Source organism: Heterodontus francisci, chromosome 13 (assembly GCF_036365525.1).
Source record: "Heterodontus francisci isolate sHetFra1 chromosome 13, sHetFra1.hap1, whole genome shotgun sequence".
Lineage (NCBI taxonomy): Eukaryota > Metazoa > Chordata > Chondrichthyes > Heterodontiformes > Heterodontidae > Heterodontus > Heterodontus francisci.
Genome location: NC_090383.1, coordinates 53,025,930 through 53,049,440, shown reverse-complemented (window position 1 = coordinate 53,049,440; position 23,511 = coordinate 53,025,930). Strand labels below are relative to the sequence as shown.

The 23,511-nt window shown below is 44.9% G+C and overlaps 1 protein-coding gene across 4 annotated transcripts in view; it reads right to left on the bottom strand.

Moving 5' to 3' along the window:
• Positions 1–23,511, bottom strand: part of rps6ka2 (ribosomal protein S6 kinase, polypeptide 2) — a 665,937-nt gene that overhangs the window by 9,499 nt on the left and 632,927 nt on the right. For all 4 annotated transcript variants that reach the window (XM_068044824.1, XM_068044826.1, XM_068044825.1 and 1 more), the window contains 2 exons: positions 17,559–17,676; positions 5,438–5,575 (listed from right to left, as the gene is read on the bottom strand). In XM_068044824.1, coding sequence (XP_067900925.1) covers positions 5,438–5,575; positions 17,559–17,676 — 256 coding nt within the window. The remainder of the gene's footprint in view (positions 1–5,437; positions 5,576–17,558; positions 17,677–23,511) is intronic.

Here is a 23,511-nt window from a genome sequence, read left to right as displayed (position 1 = left end):
ACCCACCAGGAAATGTGTCCATATCCAAGCGAAAGTCAAGACCGAGCTTTATAAGATGGCAGTGGATGGTATCAAACAGCATGTCCTGGAGCACACCAACAGGTGTAGTTCCCTCACCTGATGGTAAAAAGGGACGGAACCTTGCAGGTATGTTTGGACCCCCACAGGCTGAACTGGGCTGTCAAAGGATGCTGGCATAAGATTCCCACCCTTGAAAAGTTGATCCCCAAGTTTGCAGGTGCACAATTCTTTTCAAAGCTGGACGCCAAGAAAGGTGCACTTAACTAAACAATCGCAAGAGTTCACCACCTTCCACATATCTTTTGGTAGGTACTGCTTCCAGCAGCTCCCTTTCGTCATGTCCATCAGCCAAGATGTATTTCAGAACACATGGACTGCATCATGGTCAGGTGCCAGGGTTTGCGTATTGCCGACAATATTGCTATGGTGGGCAGGACCAGAGTAGAACATGACTGCAACCTGCACGCATTGATGCTTGCAGCACGGAAGGAAGGCCCCATCTTTAACAGCTGCAAACGTGAGATACATGTTCATCAAATCAATTTATTCGGGCCCATATACTCTGGCGAGGGCATTCAACTGAACCCAGGCAAGCAGGACGATGTCTGCACAATGCTTGTTCCACAAGATAAGGAAGACCACCAGAGACTGCCTGGGGCTCTTCAATTTCCTGTCCTCATTCATTCCAGGTTTCGTTGAGAAAGCGGCACCATTGAAAGATCTGCTGATATGGAACACTCCTTTCCTTTGGCCAGAAGACTACCAATGTGTCTCAACCCGTTGAAGACCTTGCTGACAGAAAACACCTCGATTCTCCAGTTCTATGACCCAGCGGAGGTTACCATGCTGCACGTTGATGCCGGTTTATTACAAAAGGGGCGGCCAATAGCTTTTGTGTCCAAGGCTTTGTCGCCAGCCCAGGCTAATTACTCAAATATCAAGAGAGAAACCTTGGCTCTCGTTTTTGGTGTTACACATTTCCACACATACCTTGTCACGAAGCGATTAGTGGTGGAAATCGACCACAAGCCTCTGGAAATGATCTGGAGAAAGCCTTTGACGAGTGCAACACTCTGCCTTCAGTGATTGCTTGCGAAAATACAAGGGTATGAATGTGAGCAGGCAAGCTGATGGCGACCTCAGACACACTGAGTTAGTTAATTAATCCGGCAAAGAATTTTCGGTTTCAGGTTGACCTCATCGGCGTGCAACTCAAGGATGTATGGCTTATCAGTGAAATAAAAGCAAAATACTGCGGATGCTGGAAATCTGAAATAAAAACAAGAAATGCTGGAACCACACAGCAGGTCTGGCAGCATCTGTGGAAAGAGAAGCAGAGTTAACGTTTCGGGTCAGTGACCCTTCAACGGAAGGGTCCGATGAAGGGTCACTGACCCGAAATGTTAACTCTGCTTCTCTTTCCACAGATGCTGCCAGACCTGCTGAGTGGTTCCAGCATTTCTTGTTTTTATTTTATATTGTATGGCTTATCAGCTTGGTTTGCTTCAGGCAAAGAAAATATGACCAACTACGAACAGAAACGGCAGCACATCCCACATTCCAGGAGCTATGGAAGACTATAGTGGAAGGTTGGCCGGACTCGATACAAGACGTGGCTGAATCCATCAGTTCGATCAGGTTGTCATGCTGTGACTAGTGGGGTATCGCAAGGATCAGTGCTGGGACCCAGCTGTTCACAATCTACATCAATGATTTGGATGTGGGGACCAAATGTAATATTTCCAAGCTTGCTGATGACACAAAACGTGGTGGGAATGTGAGTTGTGAGGAGAATGAAAAGAAGCTTCAGCGGGATTTAGACAGGCTAAGTGTGTTGGCAAGAACATGCCAGATGGAATATAATGTGGAAAAATGTGAGGTTATCCACTTTGGTAGGAAAAACAGAAATGCAGAGTATTTCTTAAATGGTGAGGTATTGGGAAGTGTTGATGTTCAAAGGGACCTGAGTGTCCTTGTTCATAAGTCACTGAAAGTTAACATGCAGATGTAACAAGCAATTAGGAAGACAAATGTTATGTTAGCCTTTATTGCAAGGGGATTTGTGTACAGGAGTAAACAAGTCTTGCTGTAATTGTATACAGCCTTGGTGAGACCACACCTAGAGTATTGTGTATAGTTTTGGTCTCCTTATCTAAGGAAGGATATACTTGCCATAGAGGCAATGGAATAATTCATGGAATAGAGGGATGTCCTGAGAGATTAAGGAGACTGGGCTTATATTCTCTACATTTTAGAAGAATGAGAGATGATCTCATTGAAACATGCAAAATTCTTACAGGGATCAAAAGGTTGATACAGAAAGGATGTTTCTCCTGGCTGAGGGGTCTAGAATGGTAGGCCATTTAGGACTGAGATGAGGAGGAATTTCTTCACTCAGAGGGTGGTGAATCTGTGGAATTCTCTACCCCAGAGGGCTGTGCAGGCTCAGTCATTGAGTCTGTTCAAGACAGAGATCTATAGATTTCTAGATATTAAAAATATCAAGGGATATGGGGATAGTGCGGGAAAATGACATTGAAGTAGATGATCAGCCATGATCCAGTTGAATGGCGGAGCAGGCTCAAGGGCCGAATGGCCTACTCCTGCTCCTATTTCCTATGTTCCTATGAACTTCAGAGATGAGCTTGGAATTGTGCATGGTGTCATTTTTAAGGGCAGGCAAGTCCTGATCCCTGCGCCACTACGGACTGACATACTCCAATAGCTTCACCAATCGCATATGGGTATCAACCATACCAGGCGGTTGGCCAGGGAGATGGTATATTGGCTGGGAATCAATGACAATATTGTTCAGACATTTCAGGCTCACCAACCGAGTCAACATCGAGAACGTCTTATTCCCCATGAGATTCCTGCATTCCCATAGGCAAAGACTGCCACTGATCTATTCCATGTCAATGGCTATGATTCCCTTGATGTCACAGATTATTTTTCGAAGTATCCGATTATCCGACAGCTACATGACACGTCAAGTTCAATGGTAGCAAGCACTCTCTGTGCTATTTTCAGTTTATTCGGGGCACCTGAGGAGGTGATTTCCAATAATGGGCCTCAGTACAATGGGAAATCACTTTGTGACATGTGCCAGAAATGGGGTGTTCCACATATCACATCTTCACCTCGTTATCCGCGTTCCAATGGTCTTGCGGAACGTATGATTTGCACAATAAAATCGCTGATTACTAAATCAGTGATTCCTGACAACCCAGCGACCCGCTGACATCATCAGAGTGCGCACATGTGCAGTTACATCTTGCCAGGACTAAGTGGCACATGCACGGGATTACGTCATCACCTATCTGCGCCTGATCCATCGTCACACATGCGCGATAAAGAATCATCGGGTATCCAGACCCCCAATTGGCTGGAGGAAGTGGCTGAATGGGAGACTTTGAGGCTGGAGCTTGATTGTCGTCACTTGCTCCCGCCCCACTAGCCACTCTTCCCCCTCTGCAACTCGCTCCAGGCCTCGACACTTCCTCCTCTCAGCAGCTCGCTCCAGACCTCGCTGCTCCCCCCCCACCCACTCCCCGGCCGATTGTTCCTCACTTTGCACCACCCTGCTCTACTGCTGCTCGGAGCAGCTTTGCCCCTTACAGCCGCTAGCTACAGGCCACACCACTTCCCTTCTCTCGGCCACTTGCTCCTACATCACCCCTTGCGGCTCGCCTTGCTTCTTCAGACTGCGCGTGGTGACTGATCAAACATAGGAGCGAGTGGCTGAGAGGAGGGAACCGGCACGGCCTATAACTAGTGGCTGGGGGGGGGGCAGGAATGGGGGTGCGGGGAGCGACCGACCGACCGGAGAGCAGGTTGGTGCGAGCAGGGAACAATCAGCCAGGGAATTGGGGGGAGCAGTGAGGTCTGGAGTGAGCGGCTGAGGGGGGGAAAGTGGCTGGTACGGAGAAGGGGGGGATAGCGACCAGTGGGGCGGGAGCTAGTAGCTGCATTCGGGTGAAATCAGTCCTAGTCAGTCATATAATCGAATCACAATAATGAATTGGCAGCACATTTTATACGCTGCCCGATTTTCTTTTCCATCGATTGGGGTGCCAATTCATTATCTTCCAATGGAAATTCAATCATAAAATTCCTTTTTTATTTAATAGGATTACTGGAATTTTAAATGGATCTGAGGATTACAGTTAGTATCCTATAACTACATAGTAGCATATTACTGGGCTTCCACCCAACTTAATGTAAGGTTAGATCGCTAGAATGATCTAGGCATATGCATTTCCTGTGATAAATTGAGCAGCGCCATCTTTAATCCTGGCAGATGCCTTAACGTCGCAGACACTGACGAGTTGAAGAGCCTGCATTTGCGCATGCTAGGAATGCGCCACCTAATGGTTGCGTTGTCAGAAAATGCAGCCTTACTAAATACCAGCAAGGGGGTCAAGATTTACACATTGCTATGCTTCACCTACATGCAACTCCATTGGCTTCTATGATTCCCCAGCCGAACTTATGTTCAGACACCAGATCCACACAGATATTCACAGTTGCCATTGTTCCATCTGCTCTCAAGTTAGGGACGCTCTTTTGGAGCAATGAGGGAAGATGAAAGATGTACACGATAGTCATACTGGGAGTGAACATCCCAAATCAACGATGGGACAACAGGTCACAATACAAAATCCTATAACTGGTACATGGAATACTGCACAAGTCTCCAGGGTAGGACCAGACCACGTTCATACAAGTTTACTACTTCTACTGGTGCTACATTGCGCAGGAATAGAGGTCAGATCAGCACAGTCCATGATCCAGATCCATGGAAGACTCTATCACAAACCGGACAAGATCAAAGATGAAGTTTGGGCACAGTCTACGCATTCTACTCCCATAGAGAAGAGTCTATGCAAATCTGTTCCGGATTCCAAGAACTGTTACCCTGTTTCTCGATCAGGCTGTTTCATCAAGCCACCTTTATATTATCATGACTGATGATTCTACATGTCTCTGTTATTGTTTTGTACCATTTATGTTTATCTTCTATCACTGTTGTTGAATTGTATTTATTTAACTTTTTCCTATTTGAGGGAGATATGTTTTTATTGAGAAAAAAGGGGGATGTTGTGGCACATCTCTAAGAGGTGTGGTCATGTGATAATGCACAGCAGTGTAAGAGCTGTGATGTAACACACCATGTGACTTCTGGTGTAAAGATAGTCTAAAGAAAGTAGCTATACAGTGGTGACCTGTGTGTACATGCAGAATCATCCTTGAATAAAGAACCCATGTTATTGTGAGTGGCCAGTGTTTTGTGTGCAGTAGTCACTAGCAGCAAGGTTAATAAAACACACTATATAGCAGGGTATTTACACAGTGGGAATAGAAGGCACAGTGGTAAGAACAAGGCCTATATTTAAACAGGTTATCTGGAACTTGCCTTGACCAAATGGGTGTCATGTCTGCTGAGCTGATTCTGTGATAGGTATTCTCGATTCACTATCCAGGGGTGTCGAAGGACCTGTGCTGCTGTGTGCCTTTGATGAGGATCTACGTGAAGCATCTTAGATACCATGTCCTGTGGAGGAAATACCAATACATTAGACAAGCAGCAACGTTTTAAAATTTTTCAACATATTTGGTATTTATACGAACAGACTAATTAGGAGCAGAAGTCGGCCATTCTGCTCCTCTAGCCTGCTGCGCCATTCAATAAGATCATGGCTGATCTGTTTGTGTCTCAAATTCCACACTCCCATCTACCCCTGATAACCTTTCATTCCCTTGCCTAACAAGACTCTAATATGAACATACGAATTAGGGGCAGAATTAGGCCATTCGGCCCCTCTAGCCCTTATCTCCTTTGGCTTGGTGTAATTTTTTGTTTGATTTCACTCCTGTGACAGACCTGCATTAAAGGAGAAAGTTGTTGTTGAAATTATATTGTGCAAAATTTAAAACAGATGAGCAAATTCTTCTGTACAAACTTTGTTGCCATCTGTTTTAGCGAAGGCATCCACCCATTTAAAAAAAACTTGCATCTCTATAGCACATTTCACATCCTCATGGTGTCCCAAAGTGTTTGATGGCCAACAAATTACTTTTTAAGTATACAGCAACAACAACTTACATTTACATAGCATCTTTTACATAGTAAATTGTCCCCGGCAAGGCCTGAACAACTCACCTTTTCCAGGGCCTCCTCCATTGTGGTTCCTCTCGCTTGGTGCAGTCCAGCAACAGGTGATAGGCTAGCAGCTTTTAGAGGCAGGACTTCCTGCTACAAGTAAGGGGTTTCTTTATGCAGCAGTCCCCTAAGTGGTGCTCCTCGCTCTATGAAATTGGGGTTGTAAAGGGGCCAAAATGTTGAACAGCCCTAGACACTGCTATAGGTCTTCTCGGGCCTGAGGAGTTGGCAAGGCTCTGACATCCTCAATCTTAACTGGGTCTGGGCATATTCATGTGGCTGAATATATCGACCCAAAGAAGTTGATGTGACTAACGTTGATCTGGCACTTCATACTATTAAAGACAAGGTCCTCATGATGAGCAGCCCCATCCCCTCAATATTGTCGGCTATAGATACAGCCTGGGACATCTTCTGTTAATCTGTCCATGTATTGTTGGAAAATGTCCTGGATGAAGCACAAATAAAAGGGTAACCGTCCGAAACAGTGTCTCCCAAATGACGTTCTAAAAGTTGTGAGTAGCTGGGACTTCTTGGATAAGTATAAATGGGTGGTTGTTGGTCGGCACAGACTCGGTGGGCCAAAGGGCCTGTTTCAGTGCTGTATCTCTCTATGACTCTTTGACTCTAAGTGGACAGACCAGTAGCCATGCTTCGTGTTGAGCTTTGAAATATATTTAGTACCAGTAAACATAGGATTCGGCTCTTCCAGAGTCAGAATTTTATGCAAGCGTCTCTTGAGGGCTATATTCAGTTGTCGTGGGTCTAAACAAACCCTGAGATGGTCAACTTTCTTCAGCACACAGGTAAATGGAGCTGCACCAATTGGAATGCTGGTGCACTCGGTGGATGTCTCTGTTGTGTTCCATCTCATCAAGCTCCACTTTAAGCTTCTCTTGAATGTACATGCTGCACTTCATTGGCTGGTCGACAATGGGAAATGCATCCTCCCTCGTGCACAATATGACATCACACTTGAAATCACTGATTGCATCAGACCTGTCTGGGTAAAGTAGTTTCAGGGTTCTAACCGGCTCAATGCACTCAGTGTTGCAATCTTCCATACCTTCCGGTGCAGTGCTGACCTCATGTATTGTTACAATTTGTAAACCTCGGCATACTAGAAGCCCTGCAACAGCTGGTCCAGTTGTGTCTACAATATAAAACATTTGTGGTAGCCATTTGTAGCTTCCATAACTGCACTGTAAGGTTATCGTTCCAATGCACTTGATTGGAGAATCATTGTAGACCGTCAGCCTAGCTGTGGTGGGGTACACCATAGATTCCCATTTCTTTAATTACATATCCTTCAGCATACAGATGGGCAGAATATTTGCTGTTGTTCTGGTGTCAGTTTTTACTCTCAGTTTAAATTTGCCACTCTTCTCAGACATACAATCCCGATCATGGCAAATGCCTCAGATTGCATAATTGCATTAACATGTTGATTCAAGTTAACTATATGAAATGCTTGCTCGCTGTTCACACGGGTGCATTCTTCACCTGAGTCCTGACAAACTGTCTCTGTTGACCTGATGTACCTGCTTGGGTGTTTGTTGTGTGTTGGCATACCTTTTGGTACATTTGCCATCCTGTTTTGCAGACGTTCTCTCTGCATGTGATCTGCCACCATTCCTGTGTGCAGTATCTCAGCTCAGCCTTCTGCAATGCACTGCCCAATGTCCTTGCATGCCACAAGCTTTTCATTGGTCCTGATAACTGCAAACTGGATGAGTCAGGCCACATTTGCCACAAGGCTTAACAGACTTCTGTGTCTTGGTTACCATACCAATTGTTGAGCCGCCCACAATGCTTGTAACTGTAAATGCCCAGCCATGATGGCTTCAAATTTCCTTCCATCATTAAGTAGTGTATCTATGGTGTGCCTTTTCTTCTTTTCTAGCAGGTCTTTTTAAAAGGCCTCTATTGGGGTAGACACGACGACTAACTTTATAATCCATTTTGACAATTTGATATCTGCATAGTCACAATATTGAGACTTGTCTCACATCTGTCAACAAACTGATCACTGGACTCATCTTGTCTTTGCCAGCAGATCATAAGCTCAAGCCTATGTACTCGGAAATTGAATTTTACTTTCAGTTGCTGCTCCAGGAATGTCCATTTCTTGCTAGAGTCCTTCTGATCCCCAGCTGATAATCTTGATGCATTGAACTGTTGCAGGCCCTCATTGACCAGTGCGATCTTAATCTTGATAGCTTGTTTCTGTGGTTCACTCATTTCATGATCCAGGAAACACAGTTCCATTCACTGTCGAAACAGTTTAAATTCAGATGCTATGTCTGACGCCTTCCAATCTGTAACTGAATATCTGAAAGCCATTGCCTTAATGATCCTACTATTTTTTAATAAATACAAGGCTTTTTACAGGTTTTATTTTTCATAGGCACACTTCTTTTTTCTTGTGTATACAGATTTCTGCAGGGTTGTCCCTTTAAGAATGACTACTTTTTTTGACAGAGTAGTTTTTAAAATAAAACTCAGAGATCAGTTTTTTTTTAAGAGGGCTGCAGCTTGCAGTACTGGCAGCTGCCATAGCCAGGTTTTCTCACTGTGCGGTAGACCTCCAGTGGCACTGTTGAGTTCTTGCCTCTCTTTTCAGTTTACACCCCACCCCTGAAGCAAAATCACAGGAAAATTAAAACAGAAATGGCTTCAGGTACAGCTTTTCAAATTTTTCAATCTACCGTCAGATTAGGTGAAAGTTTTGATCTCCTGGAAAATTACCTACTCTTCTTTACACAACAGTTTCAATATCTTCTGGGGTCCTGTCTGTAGCCTATCTCACTGCAGTGTTGTGGGATCTCCTGCCGACTGCTCTCTACGATCTTCAGCCACTCCAGGTAGGCAGCCTACTTTTCGTTGTTCTGACTTCTTGTGTTCTTCAGGGGAAAAAAAATGCTGCTACGATGTAACATTTGGTGGCCTTCAGCAAAAAATATATCCCAAATATTGCCACTGTGTAGTATTACGTGTTCCTTTGATATGTGAATTATTGTAAGACTCACAGGACTACAAGTAATATCCAAAGAAAACATGTTTTTATTATAACTTCACTGGGACATAAATATACAAACAGTTACTGCATGAGCCACATCTAAACACATCTCACTCTGTGGGGTAACATGCACAACTCCCTGGTCATGTGTGACGCAACATTACTTCCTCTGGTGACCTTCACTTCCAGCTGTTAAGGTCATTCCACACCACCTGCCTCTTTGCGGGATATGTGGAGCATTCATTGTTCCAGTCTTGCTCAGTGCCCTTCCCTTACCTAATTTCTCATACATTGATGACTGCAGCGGTGTCTTTTCCTGCTCTTGCCCTGAATTGGAAAATTTCATCAACTTTGCTTCCAATTTTTACCCTTCTCTCATCTTCACATGGTCCCTCTCCAACTCTTTCCTTCCTTGACTTCTCTGTCTCTGGGGATAGATTATCAACCAATATTCACTATAAGCCCACTGACTCCCATAGCTACCTTGACTACACTTCCTCATACCTTGCTTTCCGTAAGGACCTTATTCCACTCTCCCAGTTTCTGTCTCTGTTCGGACGATCTAACCTTCCATACCAATGTCATAGAGTCATAGAGAGATACAGCACTGAAACAGGCCCTTCGGCCCACTGAGTCTGTGCTGACTATCAACCACCCATTTATACTAATCCTATGTAAATTCCATATTCCCTACCACATCCCCACCTTCCCCCAATTTCCTAACACCTACCTACACTAGGGGCAATTTACAATGGCCAATTTACCTATTAACCTGCAAGTCTTTGGCTGTGGGAGGAAACCGGAGTACCCGGCAGAAACCCACACAGTCACAGAGAGAACTTGCAAACTCCACACATGCAGTACCTAGAACCGAACCCAGGTCACTGGAGCTGTGAGGCTGCGGTGCTAACCATTGCACCGCTGTGCCGTCCAATGCTTCCATATGTCCTCCTTTTTCTTCAACCAAGGATTCAGCCCCGTCGTGTTTGACATGGTACTCAAATGTGTCCATTCCATTTCACACACTTTTGCTTGTACTCCGACCCCTCCCTCCCAGACCCACGATAGGGTTCCTCTTGCCCTTACTTTCCACTCCACAGCCTCCATATTCAACAGACCATCCTTCGCCATTTCCCCCACCTCCAGTGTAATGCCACCACCAAACACATCTTCCCCTCCCCTTTCAGCATTCTGAAGGGACTCCCCTCCGTGGTACTCTGGTCCACTCCTCAGTTACCCCCAAAAACCCCTCTCTTCCCTGCAGCACCTTTCTATGCAAGTGCATTTTTCCCTCCTCCTTTCCCACCATCCAAGGCCCCAAACACTCCTTCCAAGTGAAACAGTGATTTGCTTGTACTTTTTTCAAATATGTATACTGCATTCGCTGCTCACAGTGTGCTCTCCCCTATTGGGAGACCAAATGCAGACTGAATGACCGCTTTGCAGAACGCCTCCATTTCGTCCACAAGCATGACCCCAAGCTTCAGGCCTGTCATTTTAATTCTCCATCTTGCTGGCACTCTGACCTTTCTGTCCTTGGCCTGCTACTGTGTACAAATGAAATTAAACGTAAGCTCAAGGAACAGCACCTCACCTTTCAACTAAGCATTTTACAGCCTTCTGGACTCAACATTGAGTTCAACAATATTAGAATGTAACCTTTGCCCCATTTTGTTTAATTTTTCTTTGTTGGTTTTTATTTTTTCTCTCATTTCTCACTTATTTCCTTTACTTTGTTTTCAGAGGGCAACTATTTAGGATCCTGCCATTCATACCTTCTCTGGACACATCTTTTGTTTCTTAACTTGTCCCATTACCATTCTCTTTGGCCTTGCACCATGAAACCTTTTGTCGTGTAATCTCTCATGTCTTCCACTCTGTCATAAACCTTCCCTTTTGTTCTTCTTCCCACCTTTTCACCTTTCAGTTTCTCAAAACCCATTACATTTCTACCTTTTTCAGTTCTGCTGAAAGGTCACAGACCTGAAACGTTAACTCTGTTCCTCTCTCCACAGATGCTGCTAGACCTGTTGAGTATTTCCTGCATTTTCTGTTTTTATTTCAGATTTCCAGCATCCGCAGTATGTTGCTTAAGGTGAGGCTGGGGTTGTTTTCTTCAGAATACATGAGGCTGAAGGGAGATTTAATTGAAGTGTATAAATTATAAGGGGCGTAGATAGAGTGGATAGGAAGGACCTGTTTCCGTTAGTAGAGATGTCAATAACCAACAGATTTAAAGTAACTGGTGAAAAGATCAGACGGGAGTTGAGCAGAAATTTTTTCACCCAGAGGATTGTGGGATTCTGGAACTCAGTGCTTAAAAGGGTAGTAAAGGCAGAAATTCTCATCATATTTAAAAGTACTTGGAAATGCATTTGATGTGCCGTAATCTACAGGGCTACGGACCAAAAGGTCGAAAGTGAGATCAGGCTAGATAGCTCCTTTTTGATTGGCACAGACACGATGAGACGAGCAGCCTTCTTCTGTGCCATAAATTCTAAATTTCTACGATTGGGCCCCCCTGCTGATGCACACAGCCGATGAACAGTGTGTTTCATGCTGGTTGCACACAGCATTAGTTATAATGACCAGGCAGCACCAAGTTGGTGTCTTGTCTGCATTACATAGAATGGGCATGGGGTAATCATGCATTATAATCCTCTCATCTATGTGCAAAAGCTATCCGATTTATCATCCAGGAATCTTAAACCCCAAAAACAGGGGGGTTTGTGTTGGGAGGGATATAAAAAAATTTTACATCTCAAGTCCAAGCCCAGCCTGCATCAAACCCACCCAATTTGTTTTAAGGGAGGTGACATGGTGGCAGGCAACAAACCTGTTCCCAGAAGGCGGGCTGCTCATTTGAAGATTTTAATGAGGCTGCATGCCTCAGATTATATCTCTCTTCGAGGTTTAGATACGAAGATACGAATTAGGAGCAGAGGCAGGCCACTTGGCCCTTCAAGCCTGCTCCGCTATTCAGTAAGTTCATAGCTGAACTGATGACTCCACATTTCCACTGACCCCCAATAACCTTCCACCCCCTTGCTTATCAACAAGAATCTATCTACCTCTGCATTAAAAATATTCAAAGACTCTGCTTCCACCGCCTTTTGAGGAAGAGAATTCCAAAGACTCACGACACTCTGAGAGAAAAAATTTCTCCTCATCTCTGTCTTAAATGGGTGAGCCCTTATTTTTAAACAGTGACCCCCAGTTCTAGATTCTCCCTCAAGGGGAAACATCCTTTCCACATCCACCCTGTCAAGACCCCTTCGGATCTTATATGTTTCAATCAAGTCGCCTCTCACTCTTCTGAACTCCAGCGGATACAAGCCTAGCCTGTCCAACCTTTCCTCATTGGACAACCACCCCATTCCAGTTATTAGTCTAGTAAACCTTCTCTGCACTGCCTCCAAAGCATTTACATCCCTCCTTAAATAAGGAGACCAGTACTATACACAGTACTCCAGATGCGGTCTCACCAATGCCCTGTATAGCTGAAGCATAACCGCCCTACTTTTGCATTCAGTTCCCCTTGCGATAAACAATAACATTCTATTAGCTTTCCTAATTACATGCTGTACCTGAATACTAACCTTTTGCAATTCATGCACGACGACACCTAGATCCCTCTGCATCTCAGAGCTCTACAATCTCTCACCATTTAGATAATACACTTCTTTTTTATTCTTCTTGCCAAAGTGGACAATTTCACTCTTTCCCACATTATACTCCATTTGCCAGATTTTTACCCACTCACTTAACCTATCTATATCCCTTTGTAGCCCCCTTATGTCCTCTCCACAAGTTACTTTCCTACCTATCTTTGTGTCACCAACAAATTTAGCAACAATACCTTCGGTCCCTTCATCTAAGTCATTTATATAAATTATAAAAAGTTGAGGCCCCAGCACAGATCCCTGTAGCACACCACTCGTTACATCTTGCCAATCGGAAAATGAACTATTTATGCCTACTCTCAGTTTCCTGTTAGCTAGCCAATCTTCTCTCCATGGCAATATGCTACCCCTTACACCATGAGCTTTTATTTTCTGCAATAACCTTTCATGTGGCACCTTATCAAATGCCTTCTGGAAATCTAAATCCACCGGTTCCCTTTTATCCACAGCACATGTAACTCCCTCAAAGAACTCCAATAAATTGGTTAAACATGATTTCTCTTTCACAAAACCATGTTGACTCTGCCTGATTACCTTGTTTTTTTCTAAATGCCCTGTTATAACGTCTTTAATAACAGCTTCTAACATTTTCCCTCAGACAGATGTTAAGCTAACTGGCCTGTAGTTTCCTGCTTTCTGTCTCCCTTTTTGAATAAAGGAGTTACATTCGCTATTTTCCAATCTAACGGAACCTTCCCTGAATCTCAGGAATTTTGGAAAATTAAAACTAACACATCAACTATCTCATGAGCCACTTCTTTTAACACCCTAGGATGAAGTCCATCAGGACTGAGGACTTGTCAGCCCGCAGCTCAAACAATTTCTTCAGTACCACTTCCCTGGTGATTGTAATTTTCTTGAGTTCCACCCTCCCTTCCATTTCCTGACTTACAGCTAATACTGGGATGTTACTTATTATCCTCTATAGTGAAAGCCGATGCAAAGTATCTATTCAATTCATTCTGCCATGTCCTTATAATCTGTTATTAATTCCCCAGACTCACTTTCTCCAGGACCAACACTCACTTTCTTAACTCTTTTCTTTTGAAAATATGTATAGAACCTCTTACTATCTGTCTTTATATTTCTAGCTAGTTTTCTCTCGTACTCTAATTTTACCTTCCTTGTTAATCTTTTAGTTATTCTTTGTTATTTTTTATATTCTGTCCAATCTTCTGACCTGCCTCCCATCTTTGTGCAATTATAGGCTTTTGCTTTAAGTTTGATACTATCCTTAACTGTTTTACTTAACCACGGATGACGGGTCCCACCCTTGGAATTTTTCTTTCTCGTTGAAATGTATCTATTCTGTGTATTCCAAAATATTCCCTTAAATGTCTGCCACTGCCTCTCTATTGACCTATCTTTTCACCTGATTTACCAGTTCACTTTAACTAGCTCTGCTTTCATGCCCTAATAATTGCCCTTATTTAAGTTTAAAATACTAGTCTTGGACCTACTCTTCTCTCCCTCAAACTGAATGTAAAATTCAATCAAATTATGATGCTGCTACCTAGGGGTGCCTTAACTATGAGGTCATTAATTAATCCTATCTCGTTGCACAATACCAGGTTTAGTATAGCCTGCTCTCTGGTTGGCTCCAGAACATATTGTTCCAAGAAATTATCGCGAAAACATTCTATGTACTCATCTAGGCTACCTCTGTCCATCTGATTTTTCCAGTCTATATGTGTGTTAAAATCCCCCATAATCATCGCTGTACCTTTCTGACAAACTGCCATTATTTCTTCCTTTATACCCCGTCCTACAGTGTGGTTAATGTTAGGTGGCCTGTACACCACTCCCACAAGTGATTTCTTGCCTTTATGATTTCTCATCTCTACCCAAACTGCTTCTACATCCTGGTCTCCTAAACTTAGGTCATCCCTCTCTATTGCGCTAACAACATCTTTAATTAACAGAGTTACCCCTCCACCTTTTCCGAGCTTCCTGTCCTTCCTAAATGCCATGTACCCTTCAATATTCAGGTCCCAATCTATGTCGTCCTGCAGCCATGTCTCTGTAATGGCTATCAGATCATACTTATTTATTTCTATTTGCGCTCTCAGTTCATCTGTTTTGTTTTGAATGCTATGTGCATTCAGGTACAGAGCCTTTAGTTTTGCCCTTTTATTATTTTTGTACCCTCTAGCCTTCTCTGCTGATTTTACTCTTAGATTTGTATGCTCTGACCCTTCCTGTCACAGTCTATCATTTTCCATATTAATACCTTTCTCTCTTGCCTTGTCTCTACTCCATGATTTACCATATCTTCCCAAATTTGATCTCTTTCCCCCACTATTCAGTTTAAACCCCTCTCCACTTCCCTAGTTATGTGGCTCACTAGAACACCGGCCCCAGCACGGTTCAGGTGTAGACCATCCCAACACTACAGCCACCACTTTCCTCAGTACTGATGCCAGTGCCCCATGAACTGGAACCCACTTCTACCACACCCGTTTTTGAGACATGCATTAATTTCTCTAATCTTATTTTCCCTATGCCAATTTGCACGTGGCTCAGGTAATAAGCCAGAGATTATTACCTGTGAGGTTCTGCTTCTTAATTTGGCGTCTAGTTCCTCATACTGACTATGCAGAACCTCTTTCCTTGTCCTGCCTATGTTGTTGGTACCTACACGGACCATGACACCTGGATCCTCCCCCTCCCACTGTAAGTTCCTCTCTAGCCCTGAGCAGATGTCCTGAACCCCGGCACCAGGTCTGGACTTTTGCTCCTTGATACAGAGAACAATGTCAATCCCCTAACTATGCTGTCCCCTACTACCACTACATTCCTTTTTTCTCCCTCCACTTGAATGGCTTCCTGTGCCATGGTCAGGTTGCTCATCCACCCTGCAGCACCCATTCTCATCTAAACAAGCTGAAAGAGCCTCAAACCTGTTGGACAATCACAAAGGCTGAGGCTCCTGCACTCATGTCCCTTGTGTCCCCTTACCTGCCTCAGCTACAGCCATGCTCTCCTGTCCCTGACCACTGACCACTGTCCAAAACAGAAGACCCTATCCTAAGGGGTGTGACCACCTCCTGGTACAAAATGTCCAGATAACTTTCCCCCTCCCTGATGTGTCGCAGTGTCTGCAGCTCGGACTCCAGTTCAATGACTCTGAGCCGAATCTCTTCGAGTCGCAAATACTTACTGCAGACGTGTTTGCCCTGGATCACACTGGCATCCAGGAGTTCCCACATGCTGCAGCGATAACACACCACCTGTCCTGCCATCCTTAATGTGTTTTAATTAACTACTTAATTATTTTATTCAATTATTTATTTTCTTTTTCTTTTTTATACATATTTTATTCAGCTTCCCACTAGTTCCTTTACTATTTTAAACGTTAGGATTAGAATGGACCTTAATCACTTACCAAATACACACCAAACAGGTAGCTTCTTCTCAAACCAATCACCTACCTGCTTGCCTGTGATGTTTGATGCTATGTTTGATTTAAATTAAATTAAATTAAAAGCTTACCTGTATACTCACCCTGGCGGCTCTCTGTTTCCCTGCTCACAATGTTGATTGTGACATCACTCTGATGTCACTTTTCGATTTTTCCCTGCTCCGCTCCTGCTGCTCCCGCCATGCTCCTCTCTCCCTTCCCTCCCGCTGTGCTCCTCTCTCTCTTTATTCCTGGCTAGCCATGTTTCAGGGCCTCTTGAAAGCTGACAACCAAAGGGAGGTGAGGACTGCTGCATGGATGAGGTAACTGCCTTTCAAGCACTGTTTGTAGCCTGAAGCAGCAGGAGTGCTTCTTCCTGGTCCTCCAAGCTAACCTGCTTGCAACCCCATGATTGGAACCACCCAATCATGCCACAATCACTGACCCTCCACATCTGCCCCGAACTGTCTCTGTCTCCAACCCCTCGTGATCACTCCTCAACCCTGCAAGCCACATTGTACCTCCTCTCGCTCTTGGTCTCTCCTCCAGCAGCAGGGAGCCTGCCTGCTCATGGGCTGTGACCACTTCTGCAGCCACCTGATAGGGAGCCAGGCCTGTCAATTAGGCTGGCTTCCAGCAGGGATGGTCTTGGTAAAGAAAACAGACACACCATGGAGCTAAAATTCCACTGTGTTCAGGGATCAGAACCCCACATCCCTGCTGAACAGCCCACCCCAGTACAGATCAGCAGCAAAGAGAGGAACAGAAAGATTGGATTAAGAAAGAGTGAAAAAAAGAGACAGAAAGGAAAGGAAAAAAAATTTACATTTAAAATTTAACATTTTTAAAATCTTCTAAAACAACTGAAGGAATGAGACTCAATGCTTATAACTGTTCCTTTTCTGTGGAAGAGAGGGTGATTGGCAGTCATTCACAAATCATTAAAAGGACACTTACACAATTCATTACTAGACAACTTTTTGCAGTGAGTTTAATGGGCAATTAATGTGCAACATCATGAAAATCATGGGAGGTTAAGCACGAGATAACATTTTAGTGAAGCTAACAGCGGAGCGATGCAAATCAGCCAGCATCTTGTACCAGTTCACAATTTATGGGGAATCTTCTCCTTGCTATTAGTTTCTGCCCAATTTGTGCATTAATAACATTGTGCATCATTCAGATACCATTATTTTTCCAATAAAATTAGTTCCAGTATTTGCAAAACAGGGCTCAGTGGCTTGTCTGTTTGCCTACGTTCATTCCACTCACCTTTGCAGCGTCAGAAATAGTGTCCCAATTTCCTCCAGTGAGGGCATATTTCCCACTTCCAATGCGTGCTAGGATTTCTTCAGGAGTATCTTCAGGTCCATTTGCAAATGGTGTGAACCTATTGGGAAGGAGGAAAATCACTGAACCTTTGGATTTCACTCACATTTTCATTTTATGCACATCAGCAAAAAACTCGAAACATGTATTTCCTGGCAGTGTATTTCAGCGAATTATTCATTCCATATTTCCTGCTTTTACACTGCATAGATCCTAAAAAGATATTACCACAGTCCCTATGTCACTGGTGGGAGCTCATGTAAAGCAGCCAACTCATTGGAAAAGTACAGGCAGTTTGGTTACGAGTTCTCGTTCGATATTAGTAGAACAAATTTCATGGCAATGCATAATTTTCTAAGAAGCCTTCCACAGCAGAATTGACAAGGGGAGGCAGAAGAATATTAGCATGAAATGAGGGTGGAGAACAAGAGCCTGTCTCTGTGGAAGGGTATGGAGTGGGATGGGGTAGAGTATCTCTGTGAAAGGATGGGGAGTTGGATTGGGTACAGTGTCTCTGTAAATTGCTCTGGGGAGTTGGATGGGGTACAGTGGGCTGAGTTTTATGCCGCCCCAGGAGGTGGCATAAAATTGAGCGGGATGCTCCAGGAGGCCTACCCGCCCTGGTCCCACCTCTGGTCAACTTTACAGCAGCCGGGCGGACGGGGTTGGGGGGGGGGGGTGGTGGGGAAGCCCGCCCGCCCGAGGCCAATCAAGGCCCTTAAGTGGCCACTTGACGACCACTTAAGGGCCCTTGTCCGCCTCCATGGGAATTTTATCCATGGCAAGCAGGGGTGCTGGGGATGTGAAAGGCTGCCCAGCAATAGCTGCCGGCCTTTCCGAGCGGCGGGGGGTGGGGTGCATGGCAGTCGGGCATAGGGTGCCCAATTGAGGGCCGCCCCCACCTCCCAACCCACCCCTGGGACCCAAGGCGCCCCCCGCTTCCCCCCACACGACCACTCCAGCCTCACCAGGGAAGGACCGATCCGATGGTGAGGCATGCCCAACTTACCTTCACTCATGGCTCCATCTAGTTGGCTGGGCTGCAGTCCCAGCAGTGGCCATTGCTCCCGGCTGTCGGCCTGCTGACTGTCTGGCAGCTCACTGAGGTGGGACCTCCTCCCTCAAGCAGGACGGATCCCCGGGCTAGGCGGAAGGGATTTGCCACCGACTTTTACGTCGGTGGCAAATCCCTGTCCACCTACAGTAAAATCCAGCCCAGTACCTCTGAACTGGAATGGGGACTTGGATGGGGTACAGCAATTGTGTGAACTGGAGTGGGGAGTTTAATGAGGTAAATTGTCTGTATGAACTGGAATGGGGAGTTTGATGAGGTAAATTGTCTGTGCGAACTGGAATGGGGAGTTGGATGGGGTACAGTGTCTCTGTGAACTGCAGTGGGGAGATGGATGGGGTACCGTGTCTCTGTGAACTGGAGTGGGGAATTGGAGGGGGTACGGTGTCTCTGTGAACTGCGGTGGGGAGATGGATGGGGTACCGTATCTCTGTGAACTGGAGTGGGGAATTAGACAGTTACAGAGTCTGTGTGAACTGGAGTGGTGGTAGGGGTGCTTGTTGATCTAGAGAGTGACTGTTGAAGTAACTTTTAGTGAAAATATGGCTTGCTTAGTCTGTTGAACATTTAAAGATCACTTTGCTTTTTTCTGTTCAGCTTAAAAATCTTTCAATTGTGAAACCTAAAACAACAAGAACTTGCACTTATATAGTGCCTTTAATGTAACAAAAGATCCTAAGGCATGTTACAAGAGTTATCAAGCAAAACATTTGACACTGAGCCACATAAGGAGTTATTAGGCCAGATGACCAAGAGCTTGGACAAAGAGGTAAGTGTTAAGGAGTGTCTGAACAAAGAAAGAGAGGTAGAGGGGCAGAGAGATTTAGGGACAGAATTCTAGAGTTTAGTGCCTTGGCAACTGACAGTATGGCTGCCAAAGGTGGAGCAATGAAAATCTGGAATGCTCTAGAGGTCAGTGTTGGCAGAGCACAGACATCTCAGGGGCCTGTAAACCTGGAGGAGATTACAGAGATAGGGAGGGGTAAGACTATGGAGGGATTTGAAAACAAGATGAGAGTTTTAAAATTGAAGTATTGTTCAACCAGGAGCCTAATTAGGTCAGCGAGCAAAGTGGTGATGATGGGTGAAAGGAACTTGATACGAGTTAGGACATGGGCAGCAGAGTTTGAATGGTCTCAAGTTTGTGCAGGGTAGTAGTAGGGAGGCTGGCCAAAAGTGTGTAGAATGGTCATGCTTACTGGTAACAAAGATAAGCCGACCTTGAAGAAATGCACAATTTACTGTGTCCATCAACAGTTTGACTTATCCTTCAAGTTTTCATGTTTTTATATTTTGTCCGTCCAGTACAAGTGAAGGATTGTTAGACACCAGTGGAAAGCTCTACTCCAGTCTGGCCCCTTTTAATTTTCTGCTCCTGGTGAGATCCATGAAATGTCACTGTGTTACCAGCCCCCTCTCATCAGTGATCTTAAACCAGAGATTTTCCTCTATTTTTCCAGATTCAGTGATTCACACAGTTGCTGCATGGCTCAATGGTGAAAGCACAGCAGCCTGATGCCAGAGGGTCTTTCAAACACAAGAAAAAGATCTGGATAGAGGTAAGACCACAGAATAAACAGCAATATAAAGCAGAAAGAAGCACATGCTGCAGGAGTCCTAAAAAAAAAGGCCAGGGCAGAGGTGGACAGATATGGTGCCTCTGGGACCCAAAGTGGGCAGTGCACCCGAGCAGTCTGGGCACATTTCTATAAACATTTCTGGAGTCGCGTCTGAATTCGATCAGATACACGACGTGGCCGGCGAACAAAGATAGGAATATGACAGCAGGAGGCTGCAATTGGGTACCTGTGGGACCCGCAGTCGGGCTGTGGAGGTGATTGGGTAGAAGAGGGACGTCCTTGTGCAAGGGTGGCCCAAGGCTTCCTTGTGCGTCTCGGAGGAGCTCCTTCTTTCCCACAAGGAAACTGAATTTTTGTTTTAAACTTACCTGCTGGCTATCTTCTGGCCCACAATCCAGCTGCCAGCAACCGTGACCTGATGGGGGAGCCGGCACCCCACACTCAATCAGGCCTCCAATTCATTTCGCAGATCGGGTGTTGCCCAGACCCAATCTGCATATTTAAAGAGGAACCCATTACCTTCCTGCTGGTGTCCTGCTTGCCAGTTCAAAAGAGTAGCTTAACATCAGGACATGGTAGGAAGGCAGCAGGATCAGAGGGGAAAGTGACTGGTCTCATTTTTGCTGCTCCCCACCCTACTTCCTGCTAGGCAGGTGGTTGGAGTTTGCATCGGGCCCATAGTGATAAAAATCCAACAGTACTGCATTTTTCGAGAAACATGAACCAATTTTGACATGCTTTCTACCTGGGGTATGCTTAATTCCTGTGTGCATGGCAAAGGAAACAGTAAATCCTCATGACTTTGTTATATATGTTTTTTATTGTATATACTATCTGCAAAGTGTTAGGAACTAATTAGCTAGGAACTAGTCGTTATGTTTAAGTGTTCCAGTGGGGGGCCTCATTCACAGCTGCACTGGGGAGTCATGTTATATGTTACACAAGGACCAGGGGAATCAGGTTCCACAGCACAAAGCATGGTGCTAAAATAAACAAAACTGACTCCAGCCTTTTCCAAGTTTAAAGTATGATTCTTTCCAACATCTGAGCACCAGAATCAACATAAAGACAAAATATGGTGGCAGCGAGTGTCTGTGAGTAAACGTACAACATTTTTAAAAGCATCATATTGAGAAAAGTGACCCAAGCTAGTGCCAGAGAGAGAGAACGAAAAACTGAGCGAAAACTCTAAAACAAAATCAAAATGTCAGCCGGGACAGGAATGAATGCATTGCTACAGCCCATCATGTATGGAGCTGATGATTTCAGAGAGGCATTTGAGAAGCTTAAACAAAAGTGCAATTTCGCATTCAGTAGTTTCCTAAAAGGCACTTGTGAAGAGGAGAGGGTCAGCTATATCCTTCTGTGGGCTGGAGATAAAGGATTAAATTTATTTAACAGATGGGACCTAAGCAAAGAGGACAGCAGAAATCCAGACAAAATTTTTGAAAGATTCAGCAGCCATCTCCAGCCAATATCAAATTATCGGATATACCGACATGAATTTCAAGGCCTATTGACAATTTTGTAGCAAGATTGAAAAACACAGCCAGAAATGTAAATTTAAGGACACAGATGAACGGCTGATAGATCAGCTCATTTGGGGTTCTGCACATCCTGAAGTACAGAAAGCTCTAATCGGACAGGACAAGCTCACAGTATCGCAGGCTGTAGACACTGCCAGAGCACATGAAGCCACGAGCAGACAGATGAAGACTCCGACCTCCCAAATGGCTAGCCTTCAGTTAAGCCAAGAGACAGCCAGCAAGGTCGATGCAGTGAAAGAACAACTGAAGAATGTACACCAAATAGAGAGAGAAAGACGTGCAGGAGATGTAGACAACCACATGAATTGACAGATAGAAGGAAATGTCCCACTTATGGATCAATCTGCAGAGCTTTTATTTTAATTCATTCATGGGATGTGGGCATCGCAGGCCAGGCCAGCATTTATTGCCCATCCCTAATTGCCCTTGAAAAGGTGGTGGTGAGCTGTCTTCTTGAACCGCTGCAGTCCATGTGGGGTAGGTACACCCACAGTGCTGTTAGGAAGGGAGTTCCAGGATTTTGACCCAGCGACAGTGAAGGAGCGGCGATATAGTTCCAAGTCAGGATGGTGTGTGACTTGGAGGGGAACTTGCAGGTGGTGGTGTTCCCATGCATTTGCTGCCCTTGTCCTTCTAGTCGGTAGAGGTTGCGGGTTTGGAAGGTGCTGTCTAAGGAGCCTTGGTGCGTTGCTGCAGTGCATCTTGTAGATGGTACACACTGCTGCCACTGTGTGTCAGTGGTTGAGGGAGTGAATGTTTGAGGATGGGGTGCTATTCAAGCAGGCTGCTTTGTCCTGGATGGTATTGAGCTTCTTGAGTGTTGTTGGAGCTGCACCCATCCAGGCAAGTGGAGAGTATTCCATCACACTCCTGACTTGTGCCTTGTAGATGGTGGACAGGCTTTGGGGAGTCAGGAGGTGAGTTACTCGCCGCAGGATTCCTAGCGTCTGACCTGCTCTTGTAGCCACAGTATTTATATGGCTACTCCAGTTCAGTTTCTGGTCAATGGTAGCCCCTAGGATGTTGATAGTGGGGGATTCAGCGATGGTAATGCCGTTGAATGTCAAGGGGAGATGGTTAGATTCTCTCTTGTTGGAGATGGCCATTGCCTGGCACTTGTGTGGCACGAATGTTACTTGCCACATATCAGCCCAAGACTGGATCTTGTCCAAGTCATGCTGCATTTCTACACGGACTGCTTCAGTATCTGAGGAGTCACAAATGGTGCTGAGCATTGTGCAATCATCAGCGAACATCTCCACTTCTGACCTTATGATTGAAGGAAGGTCATTGATGAAGCAGCTGAAGATGGTTGGGCCTAGGACACTACCTTGAGGAACTCCTGCAGTGATGTCCTGGAGCTCAGATGATTGACCTCCAACAAACACAACCATCTTCCTTTGTGCAGGAGTTCCTCAGGGGAGTGTCCTAGGCTCAACCATCTTCAGCTGCTTCATCAATGACCTTCCTTCCATCATAAGGTCAGAAGTGGGGATGTTCGCTGATGATTGCACAATGTTCAGCACCATTTGTGACTCCTCAGATACTGAAGCAGTCCATGTAGACTTGGACAATTTTCAGGCTTGGGCTGATAAGTGACAAGTAACATTTGTGACACACAAGTGCCAGGCAATGACCATCTCCAACAAGAGAGAATCTGACCATCTCCCCTTGACATTCAATGGCATTACCATCGC